The 21,985-nt window shown below is 47.0% G+C and overlaps 1 protein-coding gene across 1 annotated transcript in view; it reads right to left on the reverse strand.

Annotated features, from left to right (window-relative positions):
• The window catches only part of SRRM4 (serine/arginine repetitive matrix 4), a 176,716-nt gene that overhangs the window by 40,140 nt on the left and 114,591 nt on the right, over nt 1–21,985 (reverse strand). Inside the window, exon 2 of the mRNA XM_055405460.2 lies at nt 673–819. Coding sequence (XP_055261435.1) covers nt 673–819 — 147 coding nt within the window. The remainder of the gene's footprint in view (nt 1–672; nt 820–21,985) is intronic.

Raw genomic sequence — 21,985 nt, forward strand, 5'->3', positions numbered from 1 at the left:
AGGGTGTTATGATTTTTACTGTCTCATTCTACAGGCAAAGAAAATCAGGCTAAGAAAGCTGAACTGCCTTGCTCAAGGCTGCACAGTTAGGACGTGTCTGAGCTGGGATATGATTCGAGGCCTGTGTGATTACTGTCCTGAGAGCTTTCCCACAAAACCAGTTGCTTTCTCAAACTTATTTGTGTGGCTGATCTTTTGGAAGTTATTAACTCTTTATAAAACATCAAAAAATGCTGGCATAATTAATTCCATTCTAAGAATCTGGTATTTACAGTTAGTAGAAAAAAAAAATGATATAAGTAATTAGAATACATGTTAACGTCTCTGCATTGCCAGTCAACAAAAGTCATATAGCTATATCTTCAAGAGACTCACTCTTAGCGGGTTAAAAATCAAAATCATAGGGGGTAAATATTTAACTACTTAGACACCTGTTTACTAGCCTCGGGAGTCTACGAATCCTCTGAAATGGTACACAGAATTAGGAGGGTGTTCTTAGTACTCATAGCTTCCAACTAATTCTTAAATGGGTTTTGATTTGATTTAAGGATCTCAAAGAGGAACTTGCAAGAGAAAGAGGGGAAGAGTGGTCAGAGAAATAAACTTTGCTTTTCCATCCTCAACTTGAACTTCCGTGTTAGATCAGAGAGGGGGATGGGGGCAGAGTCTCACCTGCGTGCTCTGGCAGGACTGGGCTCCCGGCAGGCTTTGCCTCTGTCCCAGCTGTTGGTGCCCAAGACCTTGGAGGCCAAATGCTGGCTCAGCTTTTCCGAGGGCCCATCCTGAGCTGGGACCGTGGGGCTGCTCTGGGGTTCTGTCCTATAGAGGAAGAAAGAAGGAGGCAAAAGCATTAGGATATGACAGATTCTTAATGTTCATCAAGCATGCACAGATGTCTGACTTCCCTTGGAGTTGAGTTGGGGTCATAAATATCATAAGGGGTCCATGGTTTCCGACTGCGGGTGATATAGACTGTTTCCATTTTGAGGCAGTCAGATCTGTGTGCTGTCTCCAGCTCTCTCTTCCTCTCTGTCACAGTGACTTTCGAGGCCACACCTTCCAAACAGTGAAGCTACTGGATGGGAGAAGGGATGCCTGGATCACATCAGACTTTGCCTTAGGTTAAACCACTGAGGTTTAGGGGCTTATTTGTTACTGCTTCAGTTCAGTTCAGTTCACTTCAGTCACTCAGTCATGTCCGACTCTTTGCGACCCCATGAATCACAGCACGCCAGGCCTCCCTGTCCATCACCAACTCCCGGAGTTCACCCAAACTCATGTCCATCAAGTCGGTGATGCCATCCAGCCATCTCATTCTCTGTCGTCCCCTTCTCCTCCCGCCCCCAATCTTTCCCAGCATCCGAGTCTTTTCCAGTGAGTCAACTCGTCGCATGAGGTGGCCAAAGTATGAGTTTCAGCTTTAGCATCAGTCCTTCCAATGAACACCCAGGATCGATCTCCTTTAGAATGGACTGGTTGGATCTCCTTGCAGTCCAAGGGACTCTCAAGAGTCTTCTCCAACACCACAGTTCAAAAGCATCAATTCTTCAGTGATTAGCTTTCTTCACAGTCCAACTCTCACATCCATACATGACCATGGGAAAAACCATAGCCTTGACTAGACAGACCTTGGTTGGCAAAGTAATGTCTCTGCTTTTTAATATGCTATCTAGGTTGGTCATAACTTTCCTTCTAAGGAGTAAGCATCTTTTAATTTCCTGGCTGCAATCACCATCTGCAGTGATTTTGGAGCCCCCCAAAATAAAGTCTGACACTGTTTCCACTGTTTCCCCATCCATTTCCCATGAAGTGATGGGACCAGATGCCATGATCTTTGTTTTCTGAATGTTGAGCTTCAAGCCAACCTTTTCACTCTTCTCTTTCACTTTCATCAAGAGGCTTTTTAGTTCCTCTTCACTTTCTGCCATAAAGGTGGTATCATCTGCATATCTGAGGTTATTGATATTTCTCCCGGCAATCTTGATTCCAGCTTGTGCTTCTTCCAGCCCAGCATTCCTCATGATGTACTCTGCGTAGAAGTTAAATAAGCAAGGTGACAATATACAACCTTGACGTACTCCTTTTCCTATTTGGAACCAGTATGTTGTTCCATGTCCAGTTCTGACTGTTGCTTCCTGACCTGCATACAGGTTTCTCAAGAGGCAGGTCAGGTGGTCTGGTATTCCCATCTCTTTCAGAATCTTCCACAGTTTATTGTGATCCACACAGTCAAAGGCTTTGGCATGGTCAATGAAGCAGAAATAGATGTTTTTCTGGAACTCTCTTGCTTTCTCCATGATCCAGCGGATGTTGGCAATTTGATCTCTGGTGCCTCTGCCTTTTCTAAAACCTGCTTGAACAAATTCACAGTTCACATATTGTTGAAGCCTGGCTTGGAGAATTTTGAAGACTTAATCGGAGGCCAAAAGCAAGACAGGATTAGTTCAAACTCTCTTTTGCCATTTCTATCCCATTTTTCTCTCTTATCTGTGTGTGGTACAGAGATACTTTAATTCAAACACTATCTTCACCATTTAGTAACTATAGAACCTTGGATCAGTCACTCAACCTCTCTGAGTTGCAGTTTACTCAGCTATAAAATAGAGGATAATATCAGTCCATATACCATTGAGTTGTTGTGAAGATAAAATAAGATAATATAAGCAAATAGGAAAGGCCTAAAATATGTAATTTCCATTTCCCTTTACTTCTCTGTGAACCAAGCCTCCTATTTGGTGTCCTTAGCAGGTGTGAGCTCACCCATTTGGGATAGCAGTCCCAATGAAGGCCTGAAGTTCTCCCCTCTGCCTCTGAGAAGATGACCTGTGTCCCACCTCCTTCTCTGAGTCCCAGAGAAGGAAAAGAAATTGCCTAGTTACTCAGTCTCTGAAGGGGCCATCACTCAAATCTCCTGGTTCCTAACCAGGAAGAGTCAGGAGTCTGAGAGCCACAGGTGGATCTAGCAACATCCAGCAAGCATGCTTGCTGCCCTCCCTGCCTGCGCGCTCTGCCTGCAGATACCAGGTCAAGCATTGATCAAAGGTTTTAGCATCTCTCCTGCACCGAGCTTCTGCAGTCATTGCATCAAGATTGGTTTTATGACTCAGGATAAATGCATCTGATAAGCCCCCATGCTCCTTGGGGCTGCCAGGAGCGCAGGCCAAGCCTGGTCAATATTGAAGGGAGGGCAGCAAAACACATCCATCTCTGTCAGCCGCTTATCACTGTATCTTTAGAAGCAGAGCTGGGAGACGCTTCAAGCCCAGGAAAGATGGAGATTCTAGTGGGGTCTACCTAGCCCTTCTCACTGTCAGTTCCATGCTTCCAGAACTCCACTTTTCCCTATACTTCCCTGCCCCATTTCCCCCATGATGAGGGTTCCATTTCCATGTCTTTGTTCCCTCCGGTCTATCTGTGTGGAATGCTGTCCTGGCTCTTTTCAGACAACTCAAAGCTTGCAATTTCTGCCAGCCTCCAGCAAGGTTTGCCTCTTGCCATTCTTGTCCGAGCTGAGGCTAACCTAAAATTCATCGACTCTGATTCCCTGGGTGCCTTCAGTGTCTCCAGGCCAGTTTTAAGTGTGAGGATGTAGTGAACAAGACACAGGTGTTCCCAGAGATCGCGGAGTTTGGATTATACATGGAAAAGCAGGTAATAAATGCACAAGCAAGTAATAATATGGCTTATTCATCAGTAATAAATTATAGAGAGAATAAATCAGTGTAAAGACCCTAGAAAAGTGAGAGGGGTGATTGTTATTTCATATTGGGTAATCATGGAGGGAACTTCCCTGGTGTCTCATTGGTAAACAGTCTGCTTGCCAAAGCAGGAGATGTGGGTTCAATCCCTGGTTTGGGAAGATCCCCTTGCATAGGAAATGGAAACCTGTTTCAGTATTCTTGCCTGGGAAATCCTATGGACAGAGGAACCTGGAAGGCTACAGTGCAATGGGTCAGAGAAGATTCGGACATGACTTAACAACTAAACAATAACAACAGCAAAATAATCATGGAGGGGACCTTTCTTAGGAAGTAATGAGGGTGGAGAATTGAAGGACCAGGGATTAACCATGCAGTTTGTGTTGGCTTTAAAATGTGTTCACAAATTTTTGACATTCATACCATCAATTAGGGAGCCTAATTTCCCTCCCCTAGGATACTGGATGTGGAGAAGGCAATGGCAACCTACTCCAGTATTCTTGCCTGGGAAATCCCATGGATGGGGGAGCCTGGTAGGCTGCGGTCCATGGGGTCACAGAGAGTCGGACATGACTGAGTGACTTCACTTTCACTTTTCACTTTCATGCACTGGAGAAGGAAATGGCAACCCACTCCAGTATTCTTGCCTGGAGAATCCCAGGGACGGGGGAGCCTGGTGGGCTGACGTCTATGGGGTCGCACAGAGTTGGACACGACTGACATGACTTAGCAGCAGCAGCAGGATACTGGATGGGCTAGCGACTCAAGTTGAATGAACAGAATGAAGTAAAAGTGATTGTGTGTGACTTTCAAGACTAGGTCATGAAGGTAACTTCTGCCTCTTCCTCTGGGATTGATCGCTTTGAGGGAAGTTGGCTGCCATGTAGTGAGGACACTCAAGCAGCCCTTTGGAGACATCCATGTGACAAGGAACCGAGACTTCCTGCCAACAGCCAGCACAACCAGTCATGTGAGTGAACCACCTTGGAAGTGAGTCCTCCAGCCCTGTCAAGCTATCAGATGAGACAGCAGCCATGGCTAATGTCTGAGAGGTAGTGATCCAGTCACCCAGCCAAACTTCTAACTCAAGGAAACTGCAAAACTTAACTGTTAATTGTTTCTCTAAGTCACAAAAATTTGGGGTATTTTGTTGCTCAGTAATATGTAACTCCTACACACATATCTGTAAGCAGGATGTTCCAGGCAGAAGGAATATCAAGTTCAAAGACACTTGGCATACACAAGAAACAGCAAGCAGGGGTAAGAATGATAAGAGGAGAGATCAGAGATGAGGTCTTTATAGGTCATGGGAAAAACTTTGGGTTCCCTGTGGCGGGGATGGGTGATGTTCAGAAGGTTCACTCCCTGAGCTCAGGACACTCAAAGGAAGGGAGGGAAGGGCAGAAACAGGAAGACCATTGCAATAGACCAGGCCCAGAGCAGGGCAGCAGCAATGGAGGTGATGAGTCGTGATTAGATTCTGCTATATTTTGAAAGCAGAACTAGCATCCTTGGCTGCTGGTTAAATGTGGGATATACAATCAGCAACATTTGTTCAAAGAATAAATGAAAGGGCAAAGGCATTGACGAAAGAGAACATTCATCTGTTTCAAAAAATTATAAAGAGCTTTTTGAGATGCCTTGAGCTAATCCCTTCATGGTAACCATTGGTGGAAATAACCCAGCCAATACTCTGTCTACTCAGATGGCTCAATCAACACCTTTTCTATTATTCCTCGTATTTCCCTTAGAAAAATGATCAGTGTGCTTATCAATGGATGTGTATTGCCCAAGAGAGTCTTGAGTGGGACACACATACAAGAATGGAATTTGAGGCTTTCTGGAGCATTACAGGAAACCAAGACACAAATATGTGCCTGAGGCAACCTTGTACTAGGCAGAAACTGAGAGCTGATGTGACGAGTTTGGCAGTGAATGACAAATAGTGCTGGCATTGGGCGGAAGGTATCAGTGACTTGTGCTAATAGAGGCATGGGTTATCTCCAGTGGGGAAAGCTGGTGGATGATATTGCCAGGCACTGGGGGACAAGGCTAAGGGCGGGGACAATGCCTCATCCATAGCTGCCAGCAGCATGGTTCAGAATTAGGGATGGGGAATCCCTGACAATGGTTTGATGAACAGAGGTATAATGGAGTTGCTACAGTTTATAACTTGACACTCCCTAACGTGGTAGTATTTTTTTTCCCCCAATAGCATTGGTCTCCCATTCCTGGTGTTGGGTACTTCACATGGGATTACAAAACAAAGAATAGAATTAATTCTATCAGGTTGACAGGGAGTGGTGAGGGAAAGAAGAAAGGATTCCTTCCTCATATAAAATTAAAGATTTTTTTCAATGTGTTCTAACACTTTGCCTCTTAGCTTTTTTAAAACTGAAAGAGACTCAGGGAGCATGTAGTCTAGGCTTTGTAAACTTGGCACAGTTTCAGAGGCCCCCAAGGAGCTTTTGAAAATACAGATTCCTAGGACCCATCGTAGCCATAATAAATCAGACTGTCCAAGGATGAAATGTGGGAACCTGTATCTTAAAGAAACATCCCAGGTAATTCTGCCTTCAACTGGGTCAATAAATCCAAAGTGATCATTGGGATTAAAAAGCTCTGATTGATCTGGTCTCTCTCCTACTCTAGACCCCATTTTCTACCCCTCCACCTCTCCCTTACTCTGCTCTGGCCACATGGCCTTCTTGCTACTCTTCATATGGAACAGGTCCCTTAATCAGGGCGTTTGCTCTTTCTGTTCCCTCCACCTGGTATGCTGTTCTTCAAGCTCCTTCCTTTCACTCAAATGTCACCTCTTCCGGGAAGCCCTCCCTGACTTCTTTAAGCAATCATGCTCTTCTTGTCACCTGCCTCCATCACAGTCTTGTTGTACCTTCCCTCCTCCAGGGTACTCGTTACTATGAATATCTGAAATGACCATTTCTCGTGTTTATTTGCTGTCTTCTGGACTAGAATGTGAGCTTCCTGAGAGTGGCAACTAGTCTCTTTTCTCACCTCTGGGTCCCTAAGGATCTAGTGCATGGCATAGAGTGCCTTCCTGCTGAAGAAACATTTGTTGAATGAAGGAAGGAAGGAAGGAACTTAAAATAAATTCTGATGACCGATCTCATGTGAGAACCATAGATCATGCAACTTCTCCTCACATATAAACAAGCAGAGGTCCAGGGAGAAGGACCCGTCCATCTGAGGCCACAAAGCACTTCAGAGAACTCAGTCCTCAGCCATGGCACCCCCACCCCCTTGGCCCCACCCATCTTCCTTCCTTGCTTCCAGCTTTGCATCCTTGCAGGGCTTTAAGAAAAATCCTGTGTTCCATCGTTGCTGAGGAGTACCGGCAGCTGCCTTGTTTTTACCACAGGGCCCTTTGATGTTGCATTAAAAAAAATACTTAAAAGAAGGCGAGATCTTCAGGGGACAGCTGAAACAGTGAAGTCAAGGGCTGGCTCACTCCGCTTCACAGAAGGAGGGAGGGAGCGATGAGTGCTGAATTCCTCAAGGCCTCCCTGCTCGGTTCCTGCTAATCAGCGACCTAGAGCTTAGATGCTGCTCTCCGTAGTCATGGCAACCAGCAGATTCTCAGCCTCCGATAAGAGGGCTGAACTTTCTGCGAAAGTCTCCTGAGCTGCCTCCCCCATCAAAGCTCGTGACTCCACCAAAGTGCTCACTCAGACTGGTTGGGAGCCTCGAGTGCTAGTTTGAGTTAAACACTATTTGGGGAATCAGACACAAACAATGTTTGAGGGAAGTGAGAATCCCAACCTCCACTTATCTCTGTGCAGAATGAGGAAACTGAGGTCCCAAGAAACAAGGAGCACACGGAGACAGATGTTAGAACTCCGGATTGAACTACGTGGCCTTTGACTCCTAGTCCAGTGCTCTTCTCATGTCCTTTATTTGGCTGCATCAGGTCTTAGTTGTGGCATGTGGGCTTTTTGTTGTGGCTCACAGGCTTCTACAGTCATGGCACACACACTTAGTTGCCGCTTGGCATGTGGGATCTTAGTTCCCCTGACTCACACACTCTGCATTGTAAGGTGGACTCTCAACCACTGGACCACCAGGGAATTCCCTTTGCCACATCCTTTGATCATAATTACAGCAGGCATTTATCAAGCACCTACTCTGTGCCAGATGCCAAGCTAAGCTTTTCTCATGCATTGTTTCATTTAATCTTCCAAAGAAACCCAGGAGCAGGCATGGTCATGCCCACTTTCAGTTCAGTTCAGCTGCTCAGTACTGTCTGAGTCTTTGTGACCCCATGGACTGCAGCACGCCAGCCTTCCCTGTCCATCATCAACTCCCGGAGTTTGCTCAAACTCATGTTCATCGAGTCAGTGATGCCATCCAACCATCTCATCCTCTGTTGTCCCCTTCTCCTCCTGCCTTCATTCTTTCCCAGCATCAGGGTCTTTTCCAGTGAGTCAGTTCTTCGCATCAGGTGGCCAAAGTATTGGAGTTCAGCTTCAACATCAGTCCTTCCAATGAATAGTCAGGACTGATTTCCTTTAGGATTGACTGGTTTGATCTCCTTGCAGTCCATGGGACTCTCAAGAGTCTTCTCCAACACCACAGTGCAAAAGCATCAATTCTTCAGTTTTCTTTATGGTCCAACTCTCACATCCATACATGACTACTGGAAAAACCACAGCTTTGACTAGAAGGACATTTGTCGGCAAAGTAATGTCTCTGCCTTTTAATATGCTGTCTAGGTTGGTCACAGCTTTTTTTCCAAGGAGCAAGCGTCTTTTAATTTCATGGCTACAGTCACCATCTGCAGTGATTTTGGAGCCAAAGAAAATGAAGTCTGTCACTGTTTCTATTGTTTCCCCATCTATTTGCCATGAAGTGATGGGACTGGATGCCATGATCTTAGTTTTCTGAATGCCCACTATACAGACAGAGAAACTGAGACCCAGGGACAGTAAATGGCAAGAGCACCAGCTTCCCTGCTTGTTTATGAGAATCAGCTGAGATAAAAAGGAGAGCAATCTGGAAAACACTCTGAAAACATAAGGAGATAAGTAGGGGCACAAGGTGAATCTTAGTAATTTTCCTGTAAGACAGGGACTTGCTTCATGGATTTGGAGAAGTAGATGTACCTTAAGGTTTGACCTGCATCTTATATTCCACAAACAGAAATGGCACTTGGCCATTAGATTCAGGACACATCCCTGACACTTATTTTCCCCACCCCACCGATAGCTTCTCCCAGGGTGTAGAACACTTGCAAATCCAGTGTCTCAGTGGATGCTGACAAGGCTCTCGGTAGGGTGCTCAGTTTGATTAACTTATCCCCATTACTCAGATGAAGACACTGAGACCTGGGGAGCAAAGGCAGTTTCTTCCCATCCAAGGTTCATGCCCAGGTTCTTGTTCTATATTTGCCTCCAGAGTTGTGAAGGACCTGCCCTTGTCTCTGCACTGAGCCAGAAATCTACCATCTCCTTGTTTCAGTAGAGAATGATGGTGCAAGACCCTCAGCTCATGAGTCCACCAGACAGCCTGAGGCTTATCATGGGACTAAGCTAGCTCCAGGGCAAGATGGATTTGGCTAATTTGTGCCTTGGCTCCTGGAACTTTGGTCTGGGTCCTGTTACGATCCTGGCCTGAGGTCTTGGTACCAAGTCCCTTTCAAGGTTAATTAAGCCTCGTTGGGGATAATTTGCAGGAGCTGTGACTCTTTTGAGTTTTGATCTCACAGTTGGAAAAAAAGCACAGGAGCTTAGGGGAAGACCAGGGATTCCAGAGACCCACCGTGGGAGACATCATTTGGATGCATGGGCCACAATGCTCAGCTTCAGGGACTGAACGAGAAAGCAAAGACGTTTTATGAGGCTGGCGTTTCCCTCACCATTTCATTCACTTAGTCAGCAGCTGTTTACTGAACACCTACTTGGTATTAGATTTGAAGGACTCCAAAGTAACTAAGACTTCCTTGTGTCCTCAAGGAGTTTCCAAGCTGGAAGAGGAACACTGATCCCTCAGTTGGGGATTACAATGTGTTAAGTTCTCCAATGGAGAGAAGATCAGAGGACCACAGAGAGAGCACCTAATCCAGCCTGGGGAGATGGCTATGGAAAGTTTCCTAAAAGATGCATGGGAATTGGTCAGGAGCAAAGGCCTAGTACCGAGCCACAGCAATGGACTTCACAGAACTGCAGAGGAAGCAGTAAATTGGAAGAGATATTTGGGGTGGAGGATGCAAGAGTTGAGGTTGACTTATTTCACTTAGCATAATGCCCTCAAGGTATATCCATATTGTTGCAAATGGCAGGGCTGCCTTCCTTTTTATGAATGAATTCCATTTTATCTATTAGATACATTAATAGATATGATATATGTCACATTGTCTTTATCCATTCATCTAGTGATGGAAACTTAGGTGGTTTCAATGTCTTGGCTGCTGTAAATAACGCTGCAGTGAATGTGGGAGAGCAGAAAAAATACTTGAACTGAGACTAAGGAAGCAGACAGAGCAGAGTCTTCAGGGCCATGTGGACAGCTGCTTCTCACGCCTTCATGTGCATGTGATTTGCTAGAAATGCTGAAGCTCAGGTCCTAACCCAGACCTACTGACTCAGCATCCGCATTCTATCAAAATCCCCGGGTGATGCTATTGCTCCACGGACCACACTTTGAGTAGCCAGGCTGTAGACTTTACAAAGGATTTGGACTTGATCCTGAGTCCAAGTCCAGCCCTCTAGCACTCTCTGTCCTCGGGTAATTGATGAGAATGGTTTAGTTCAGTTCTCAGGGCTGAGAGTGTGTGAACACGTGTATGTGTGCACGGTAAGCCCTGCTGTACATCTAAAATTGTCCAGTTCCCAAGTTCAGGTCAAAAGATGAAAGAACCATATGGAGAAAAATCAGCTCAGCACTTCTTACCCAGCTCAGCTGAGCAGGTCAGGCCCCCAACCTGTCTGGGTTTTGAACTCTCATCACAGAGCACAGTCCCCTGCTGCCCTCCAATCCAGCCCTAGTCTACCCTATCACTTCTCCTTTCACAGGCTGGCCTGTCAATTGCCTACTTGCCTAGTGAGGGTTCAAAGTGCTGAGAGGGGGATTGGATTGGTTTCTTGGGGCTGTCTGAAATGCAGGCACCCCAAACTTGGGAACTGGCTGAATTCCAAAACGTTGTTTCTCACTTGAACACGTTGTAAAGGGTTACTCAGCGATGCTGGGCAAGTGCAGAGGTCCTGCAGTTCTACTGACCTGGGTTCAAACCTTGGTTCTACCAAGCTATGTCACCATGGGCAAGGCAAACACCTCTCGCTGTGGCCCAGGGCACCTTCAAGACCTTTCCATCAGCTGAAACTGCAGACAAGGTTTGCATTGCTCCAGGGAGGGTGAATTGCTGATTAGAGATTCTTGCCCTGGGAGTGTTGTGCTAGGTGGGTCCCTTTAGGGCATCATTATGACTACTGCTAGAGAAAGCACCAAGCAGGCAAGATCTGCTGAAAAGAGGGCAGAAGTCCTCAGCCTAATGGAAAACCTTCAGCCTGGAGCAGGAGGAGCCTTTGTTCAACAGCTGAGAGAGTAAAAACATCCCAGGAGGTGCTATCTGGGACTGTTTCCTTTTTCTTCATTCAGCCACTGATTCAACAAATATTTCCTGAGCACCTACTATGTATAAGGCATGTTCTAGGTACTGGAGACACACACAGAGAATAAGACAGAAAAAAATCTCTGCCTGGTAAAGCTTGCATTCTCCTGGCATGGGCAGACGGAGGAGGAGAGCAGAAAATAAGCAGAAATAAGTGATAACTTTGGAGAGTATTTGAAGACAAGGAGAGCTATTTAAAAAAAGTGGAGCAGAATAAGGGAAACCAGGAATGCTACTACCAGGAGGAGCCTGTGGTTTTAAAACAGAGAAAGTTTCATGGAGACGAGGACATTTGAGCAAGACTTGAAGATGATGAGGGAGTGAGCCTGGAAGAGAGCAAAACAGGCAGAGGGCACAGCCATTGCCAAGACCCTGAGACTGCAATACACTCCCTGCACCGAGGCTGGAAGTGAGGGAGCAAAGGGAACAAGGGTAAGGGGTGAGGGGGTCTCAGATCATGGTCTGCTGGGCTATTGCTAGGACTGGGCTTTTTCTCTGAGGTGACTTGCCATTGGAGGGTTCCAAGCAGAAATGCGATGTAATCTGACTTGGGTTTTAAAGGATCTCTCTAGCAGCTTGCTAAGCAAGGATGACCAGGGAGCTGGGATAAATGCAGGAAGACCTGTGGGGAGATTACTGCAACAACTCACAGGAGAGAAGATGAGAGCCAGGATCAGTGTTATCAATGCGGTAGTGGTGAGAAGCTGTCGGATTCTGGACACAGACTGAAGTTGGAATCGAGTAGGATGTGGCTGAGCAACTGAGCACGCACGCATACAACCAAGTTTGCTTATGGGTGACTCCAAGGGTTTTGGTCTGAGCAACGAGGAGGATGAAGCTGCAGGCAACTGCATGGGGACAGCTGCAGGCGAGGGGTGTTCTGTAAGGGTTCCCCGGGGCTCAGTTCTAGACATGTTAACTTTGAGATGCTGATTAGACATCCTATGTGGGATGTGGGTACATGAGACTGGAGTTCAGAGAAGACATGAGTGCTGGAAAAACACCCTTGAGTGATGTCAGCATGTAGATGGTGTTGAAAGCCAGCAGACTGGCCCTTCTGGGCAGTAACAGGGAGCACCTGGCTACAGTGAAGTGGGAAACTGAGGACATAGGAGAGCTCTGAGAGCCTTATACTGGCGGGGTTTCAGAGTAAGAAGAAGTGACCCAGCCTGGCAGACTGACTCTTAAAATATATTCATAAAATGTTGGATTCCTCCAATATATTCCTTTAGGTGCAGTGATTCATTTACTGTTTATGCATTTTTTCGTCTATTTCTTCATTAGCTATTCATTTATTCACTGATTTATTAGTCACTCATTCACTCATCTGCTAAGCATCACTTTACTTCTGGTGGAGGGTCATTTCAAGATGATCCAGACACAAGTCTTTCCCTCAGGGAGCTCACAGTTTCAGAGAAGTCATGGGGCGGGTACATAAGAAACTCTCATGTGGGGTGAAAGTGACCCGAGAGAGAAGTCTTAAGTAGAGAGAGGTGGCACCTGTGCCTTCAGGAAACAAGATGGCACAGAGCGGGGCGAGCTGCTTGTTTGGGGAGGGCTGCCGGAGCATGGTGCCAGGATTCTCACACTGACTCTGCCTAGGCACTCACCCTGGGCCAGTCTCTTCCCATCTCGGGTGAAATCACAACTTGTCGGCACCTCACAGGGTGGTTGTGAGGATGAAATATCATAGTGCACGCTCAGCGCTGAGTTTCTGGCACGGGGCGGCACTTCTACCAGGGAGTGACCACACTGTTCTCCAGCATCACTGCTTATTCTCATCCTCTTTTCCCAAAAAGCCCAAGACAGGGGATTCTTGGAAAGGGAAGAGCAGGGAGGTCAGGGGAGCCCCTGAGTGTCCCTGGAGATCCTCCTTGTGCTGGGGCATTCCCTGCTGTGTCCTGGCTCTTCTCTCTCAAAAGCCCAGGAGTGAACTGATGTCTCCCCGTCTTCCTGGGACAACCAACTGGACACTAGCTGGAATCACAGAGGTGGAGGTGGCAATGGGGGCGGCCTCTGAGAGTGTGGTGCAGTCAGGACTTTGTGTTCCTACAGACACACACAACACACCTGTCCCCCACTTCCTGGGGATGAGGTTTGGTAGAAAATTCATAACAAGCAGAGAGTAAGCTGCCGCTAAAATCTGTAGAGAGGACAGCACAGACAAGCCACAAATCTTGCAGGCAGCGAGCTCCTGAGGTCTGGGCATGTTAGTTTTAAAATAACACAGCAGAGAAGTGAGATAAAGAGCTTCAGTGGGGGAAGCTGTCAGACACCTCGCCTTACACTGTTGGAACTACCCAAAGGGCCCCATCTCTCCTCCCAGCTTATAGAAACAGAGATTGCAGACTGGGGGCAGTGACTGTGTTGCTAGACTGTAGAACCAGAACTTGTCAGAGCTAAGCCAGTTCTTGGAACTGTACCCAGGAGAAGCTGGGGGCCAGAGTGGGGGCAGCAGTATACTCAAGGACACTTGGTGAGTTAGGGGCTGAGCAGGGACCACCAATCCATCCTTTGGTAGCTGTAGTGAGAACTCTTGGTCAGACCTTAGATGGTGAGGGGGTTCGCTGCAAATATGAGCACCCCTTTCAAGAAGGTTATGTCCACCCTTGGGGGGTGGCAGGGCATCCCACAGCCAATGACTGGCTTAGGAGTACAAACAACCACCTCCCTTGCCGCAAGGCGATGCTATTCACACTCCAGAGCTCCCTGTGGGATCAGGCTAAGGCTAGATTCCAGACGAAACTAGACCTTGTGTTCTGTGCTGCCCTAGCTTGCTTTCTCACTCCCTTTCTTCTAAAAGTATACCGTCAATAAGTCTGTGCATCCAAATTGCTGTCTCAGGCTTAATATGCTGTGAATTCCATCGAAGACCGACCCAGACCATGTATTCCTCTGCTGCTGCTGCTAAGTAGCTTCAGTCGTGTCCGACTCTGTGCGACCCCATAGACGGCAGCCCACCAGGCTCCGCCGTCCCTGGGATTCTTGAGGCAAGAACACTGGAGTGGGTTGCCATTGCCTTCTCTGAAGAATTCCTCTAACAAACTACTAAATACAAAACAATAGTTAAGTACTGCATTGTTTGGAGTCAAAGGGATATGGGTTTGAAGCTCTGCTTTGCTGCTCCTAGGCTGTATTGACCCAGAGGAAGTGACTTAGTACTATCAAACCTTAGTTTTCCCAACTAAGGATGGCAAATGTTCATGGGTATGTTAATATTACCTGTCTCCTTAGACTGTTGTAAAATGCTTAGCACATTTTCTGGACACATAACAAAGGCTCAACATATGTTATTTGATGAACATGTTGGTGATGATAGTGATGATGATGATGGTGGCAGAATTAATGGACAGGTTGGTCCATTGCAACTCCACCAATCAACAGAAAGTTCTTAGAAGACTCTGCCTCTGAAGCTCCTGCACCAATCATCAGCAAGTTCTCACATCAAACCCTTCCCATTCACTCTCCTTTAATTCCAGTAATCACGTATGGATGTGAGAGTTGGACTGTAAAGAAAGCTGAGTGCGGAAGAATTGATGCTTTTGAACTGGTGGTGTTGGAGAAGACTCTTGAGAGTCCCTTGGACTGCAAGGAGATCAAACTAGTCCATCCCAAAGAAAAGCAGTCCTGAATATTCATTGGAAGGACTGATGATGAAGCTGAAACTCCAATACTCTGGACACCTGATGCGAAGAGCTGACTCATTGGAAAAGACCCTGATGATGGGAAAGATTGAGGGCAGGAGGAGAAGGGGATGACAGAGGATGAGATGATTGGATGGCATCACCGATTCGATGGATATGAGTTTGAGTAAGCTCCGGGAGTTGGTGATGGACAGGGAAGCCTGGCGTGCTGCAGTCCATGGGGTCACAAAGAGTCAGACACAACTGAGTGACTGAACTAAGCTTGTCCCACAGGCCCCTCCTTTGCCATTAATCATTCCTTTCTGACAGGATTTCCTGTGGGAGAGAGGGATCTCTGGAGAGACCAGCCTTCTGACTTTACCTGGAAGTGAACATTTCTGAATGCCAGCCCAGGCATCCAGCTGTACTACCTGTAAGAGATGGCTCTTTCACAGTAATTCTGATTAAGGAGTTGATGGGAAAGGTCTGTACCTCCACTGGGATTTTTACTTGCCTTTTAAAAGTCAAACCCATTACCGCAGGATTGCGAGTTTATTAGGAAACTTTATCTTTATTTGGCAGTCAGCTTCTAGATTATCTCCCTTCAACCCTGATGGGTTCCCCTAAGCCCTAAGAGCACTTGGGGCAGGAACAGACTAGGAAATCTCAGGACAGCCCTAGCATGTGGGCAGAAGTCTTTTTCAGCTCTGTGGTTTCTCTGTAGAGCACAGATAGTGCCTAAACAACCAGGAACCTCAAGGAGCCTTGGAATCAGGCAGACTGCAGCTTGAAAGCTGGTTTTGCTGTTTTCAAGCTGTGATCTTGGACGAGTCACTTCATTTCTCTTCTGCAGAACAGGGTTAATGGTAGTGTCCAGCTCATAGAGGTGATGCACGTAAGTGCTTAACACCATTCCTGGTGCAGAGTAAGCACTTAATCAATGTTAGCTGTCATTGTAATTGTAATTATTCATTGTAAATAGCCTTTGGGGCAGAGTCTCTCAACTTGGATGTCTGCTCAAGCTGATCCCTCTGCCCGCAGTGCCCTCTCTTCACTTCTCTGCCCGGAAAAGCCTCACTCAGCCATCAAGGCTCAGCTCAGCTGTTCCTGAACAATGCCCCCCCACCCCCCGCCACTGTCCAGTTCTTCATTGGAACAAATTCTGCACTCTCTTTGCTCCCTGATATTGCAGCATAACCTTGACCAAGGTCCCTCATCTATTTAAGACTTAGGTTTTTCATTTTAAAAATGGGAATGGGACTTCCCGGTGGTCCAGTGGCTAAGACTCTGTGCTCCCAATGCTGGAAGCCTGGGTTCAATCCCTGGTCAGGGAACTAGAACCCACATGCCACAAGTAAAGATCTGGACTGCTGCACACAACTAGGACCTGGCCCAGCCAAATAAATAACTATTTAAAAGGGGATAATACCTCATGTATTGGGGTAGCTGTAGGAAATGTATAGTCATTAAGCTAAGCACAATATCTGTTATAATTATAATTTCACTTAGCTTGAAAGAGACTTGGTAGCTCCCATCAGAGAAAGAACTTCTGCTCGGTGAGGAAACTTGTAGATTATTCTTTCACAGTCATCTTTGAGGTGTATATGGCTTCCAACCTGCCTGACCCTGGAAACAGAGGCCTCAGTGACCTCTGAAAAGTCTGTCCAATTCAAAGATTTTTGTGAGTCAGATTCTCCTCTGCATCTAAGTCATCCCCATCTCTTTGTCTCTTTCTAAACACATTGGGGGTGGCACAGAAGGGACCCACATGGCCCATTCATCCCCAATTAAGGATGAGGTTGTCACCTCTAAACACAGCTTCTGAGTTCCTAGGCAGAAGCATAAGGAGACCAACTTCAAGTCACTGTGTTACGGTAAAGGGACCACACGTTTACTGAGCACCTATCATGTGACAACACCTCACCAGATATTTAAATCCCATTATTTCATTTACGTTTCATAATAAACCCTTGAGGTGGATATTGTAAGGGCTGTTTTTAGATGAGAAAAACAGACTCAGAGAGGTGTAGTAACTTGCCTAAGGACACACAGCAAGTGAATGAGGATGCCCAGAATTCTCAAGAAACTGTAGCTGGTCTCCAGACAGGATGGCCACACAGCCCAGCTTTTGGTATACTAAGTCCCCACTGCACCCATGTCTCTGCCTCCACCTCACTGGTGTTCTATCTTCTTCCTATTTGCTTGCCTGCACCCGGTCGCCTGGCTGCTGTCTGCACAGTCTATTGACGGAGACACTCAATCAATCAGCCAGCTTGCTCTGACAGCTAAAAAACACCCCATCGACCAATTTTCCCTCCAGCGCCTTTCCACGGACCATGAAACCTCGCTAATTTGGAATTTGCAATGATTTCTGACACAGAACCTGCATTTCTCATTCTGGTAAAAAAAAAAAAATCTGAATGAAATGTTATCCTGTGGAACCCTGGGGACTTCTGAGCAAAGCCCTGGCAGCCAAGAAGCCCTTTTCCACACCTCTTCTCTTCATTCCTTCTCCTGGTTTCTTTTACTTGCTTCCATTTCTAGGTTGGATGATAACTGATGGTGCCATTATAAATGCTAATACTACTAATAATAACAGCAGATATTCATGGAGCATTAGCTATCTCCCAACACTGTTCTAAGTGCTTTGCATCTGTTTGCCTGATAATCCTTACTACAATTATTTGAGGCTGGTACAATGATCATCCCCATTTTACCAATGAAGAAACTGAGGCAAGAGGAGATCCCAATATTGGGTGGTGGAGATGGAATTTGAACCCAGGCAGTCTGCCTCCAGAATCACTGTGGACTGTGACTACAGCCATGATATTAGAAGATGCCTGCTTTTTGGAAGGAAAGTCATAACAAACCTAGACAGCATACTAAAAAGCAAAGACCTCACTTTGCCAACAAAGGGCCATATAGTCAAAGCTATGGTTTTTCCAGTAGTCATGTATGGATGTGAGAGCTAGACCATAAAGAAAGCTGAGTGCTGACGAAGTGATCCTTTTGAACTGTGGTGCTGGAGAAGACTCTTGAGAGTCCCTTGGACTGCAAGGAGATCCAACCAGTCATTCCTAAAGGAAATCAACCCTGAATATTCATTGGAAGGATGCATTGAAGGATAAAGCTGAAGCTCCAATACTTTGGCCACCTGATTTGAAGAGCCAACTCACTGGAAAAGACCCTGATGCTGGGAACGGTTGAAATCAAAAGAAGAGGGCGGCAGAGGATGAGATGTTTAGATAGCATCACCGACTCAGTGGACATGAACTTGAGCAAACTCAGGGAGATAGTGGAGGACAGGGAAGCCTAGTGTACTGCAGTCCATGGGGTCACAAAGACTTGAACACAACTTAGCAAATGAACAAAAACAACAGTCTGCCTCCAGAATCCATGGTCTTCACTTGTCTACGACTGTGCTTCTAGGGCCGAACACTATGGGGGACCACTTGGGGATACCACATTACCCCAGTAGTGCCTCCTGCTTTGGGCCTCTGAAAGCACCGTGCAACGATACAAGAAAACTTCATGTCCTTCTATAGCTGTGTGATGGGTATATAGAGCCAGGGACTGGAAGTCAGTGAAAAAGCTGCCTCCTGACTATGGCCTTCACCGAGAGGCACAGAGCCTTCAGAAGAAACTGGTGGTGAGGAGTTTGAGAAGGATCTTTCCTGGGTTCAGAATCCTGTTTTAGAGTTTTGATTGCCTTTAGGGGCTAACCATCTAACCGAAACCCTGGTTTCTTTCTATAGATATTTTACTCTATGTTGATCGAGATGCAAAACACAACTGGAAGGCTATGTGCTGTCCCCTGCCCCTTTCCTGTGTAAAGGCCCTTTGGCATCTTTTTGCATAAGCCAAGAGTGGACTTGCCTTTGTGGACTTGAAGTTAAGAGTCCTTTTTTATTCAGGTGGGCTCAGACTTCCTGGGCCCAGTGCCGAGCTGACTGTGCAGCTGCCCAGAACATTCTGTGGGTCCATCATGGCCTTGGTTCTGCACCAGAGGGCAGAAGGACAGCTGGGGCATCTAGATGCACAGCAGGGACCCACCCAGGAGGGCTGGCCACACAGGGTGGCGGGAGGCAGTCATCACAAGTCGGGAGTACAGTGTAAATAAGACATGGAATTTAGAATCATTTTTTTAAAGTCTGGAAAAGCCCTTGTGACAGACTGTGCATGTCACAAAATGCATGAGCTCACTGAATTCCTATCACAGCCCTGTGATGTAGACACTGTTAACCTTCCCATTTTACAGGAGGGGGAATCTAGGCACAGAGATGTGAATTCCAGAAAAGCTGGACCCAGGTTTTGTCAATGTCAAGATGAATCATGTGGCAGCTCAGATATGTCCAGGGTGACCATAGAATTCACTGTCCAAACTGGGACACCTGGAATCAAAAGGGCACAGACAGTAGATACCCAGGATTTGTGGTCATCCTGGGCTATCTCCCTTTTCTGACTTTGAGACTTTAGTCCAGCTGTTTCCTCTACCTCTCATCCTGGAAGTCCCACAGGCACCCGAGACTTACCTGTCCAAACTTCAACACATCATCACCCCCACAACCTGTCCTCCAGCTCCACCTTCCAGCTTCTTATGCAAGCGGCAACCCACTACCCCCCCGGACCCCCTCTTTCTCTCACTCTCAAATCCAGCCTTTCGGCAGATCTTGACCATTTTGACTTCAAAGCATCTCAGCATCTGTCTCCTCTCTGAAGTCCTTGATGTGGATCTCAAGGGCCTTCAAGTTCCATAGCTCTGGCTGACCTCTCCAGGTGTGTCGTTCTCTGCTGTTTCTCACTCACTGTGCTCAAAACTTCTGACATCTTGCAGGGCCCTGAACAGTCCTAGCATCGAGATGCAGCAGAGCATGAAACTTAAGGGTACGGCCTGGCACCAGATTACTGGGTTCAAACCCTTGTCCTGCACTTTGTGACCTTGGGTAATTGACTTCACCACTCTGGGCCTCAGAGCTTCATCTGTAAGATGTGGATAGTAACAGTACCTGTCTCACAGAGTCATTTCAGGGATTAACAGTTAATACATGTAAAGCTCTTAGAACAGTGCTTATTTCTTACTAATTAAGAAATGGCATCACTCACTTTGGCTCCTTCAACCTGAGTACCTCCTATTCATTTTTTAGAGATTTCAACTTAGAATGCCACCTCCTCCAGGAAGCCATTCCTGACTACTTAGGCCAGTTACATCCCTTCTCTATGCTCACAATATACCTCTCTGCTTGATTTTCTCTTCCCCTGCCCTGGACTATGAAGCCTTTGAGGCAGAGCCTGAGTCTTTTCTAGCATTTGTGTCCTCAGCACCTGGAAGGTGCCAAATCCATGGTGTCTTCAGTAAATATTGGCTGGATGGGAGAACTGATTGGATAAACAGCCTAATCAAGCCAGCGAGGGAGAGGGTAACCGAGGGGACAGACAGTGGATGGCAGTGTGTCTCACTGTCAATGTGGCTACAGATACCATTTGGGACAGTTCCCAAGTCCCAGGACACTGGCATTTGTAATAGAAATTTCTCCAGGATGAGCAGGTACTTAAGGGCAGCTAGTCTCCCCTGAGGGCACTGCACGCAGAAAAGGAGCGTGGCTTTCCCCAGCTTTCCTGCTATAAATGCCTTGCTGTTCACCTTCCCACCTTCCATACCACTAGCTCCTCAGCTCCAAGAGGCAGAGGACAAACTGGATCCCTCTGCTCAGTGTTCAGAAGCCCCCACTCCCACTGACCTCCAGGTATTCCCCTTCCTCACCAGTTAGACTCTCTGGACCCAGGGGCCTGGCTTCCTGTCTCAGCTTTGCCAGATACTTGTAATGTGGTCTTGGGCAAATGAATTCACCTCTCTGTGCCTAGATTCCCCCACCTGCAAAATGGAAAGCTTAACAGTGCCTGCATCACAGGGCTGAGATGGGGATTCAGTGAGGTCATGCATTTTGTGACACTCATGGTCTGTCATAAGACTGCAGAAGGAAATGGCAACCCACTCCAGTGTTCTTGCCTGGAGAATCCCAGGGACGGGGGAGCCTGGTGGGCTTCCGTCTGTGGGGTCACACAGAGTCGGACACGACTGAAGTGACTTAGCAGCAGCAGCAGGGCTTTTCCTGAATTTTAAAAAAATGATTCTAAATTCCATGTCTTGTTTGCACTGTTCTCCCCCCTCGCAATGCCTGACCCCTGCATCCCTGTGTGGCCAACCCTCCTGGGTGGGTCCCTGCTGTGCATCTAGATGCCCCAGCTGCTCTTCTGTCCTCTGGTGCAGACCCAAGGCCACAGTAGACACCCAGAATATTCTGGGCAGCTGCACTGTCAGCTTGGCTCTGGGCCCAGTAAGTCTGAGCCCTTTTCTGAAGAATCAGCTGACTAGCAAATGCCCCTGGCTGACTTGGGAGTGGGACCATTTCCTTATATGCAGCCCTAGTGATGTGATCCCAGGCTGCTTGGTAGGCAGGTGGAGAGGCAGGCTGAGAAGGAAGGAGCCACTGTTTTGTGGGCATCTGGAGCCTAGTCCTGCTGGGGAGCCCTGGGAACCAGTGTAGACACACAACTCCAGGTACTTTCATCTGAGGCACCTGGAGAATTTACCCTTCAACTCCTGTCAGTCCTGACTGAAGGCTGCTCCCCAGAGCTATTAACTTCTGCCCTGTGAGCCCTCAGGTACAGGATCTTTGTTCCTGTTACCTGGAAGTCTGGTTGACATCCTCAGAAATGGTGGACACTGAGGGGAAATGAGTCAACTTCCCTGGAACTTTCACAAGGAGAAGTCCTGAATTCCAGGAAACACCAGACTTCATCCCCCTTGTCAAATCCTCCCTTCTTGCCTCTGTTCCTCTCTCCTTCCTTCTCCTTCCCCAGACATTTCCTGAGCTCTGGCTCTGCTAAGCATCCTTCGTGTGTAAAATTGAATAGGATCCTATGGTTCCTCAATCTGAAACCTCTTTCCCATAATGCTCAGAGAGGGGATGCTCCACAGGAAGTGGCAGAGAAGTTAGCAGAAACTTGGTCCTCCTCCTTGAGCTTCAGGCTACTCT

The sequence above is a fragment of the Moschus berezovskii genome, chromosome 19, assembly GCF_049115385.1.
Source record: "Moschus berezovskii isolate FMDL1 chromosome 19, NW_MosBer_1.0, whole genome shotgun sequence".
In the NCBI taxonomy this organism is placed as follows: Eukaryota; Metazoa; Chordata; class Mammalia; order Artiodactyla; family Moschidae; genus Moschus; species Moschus berezovskii.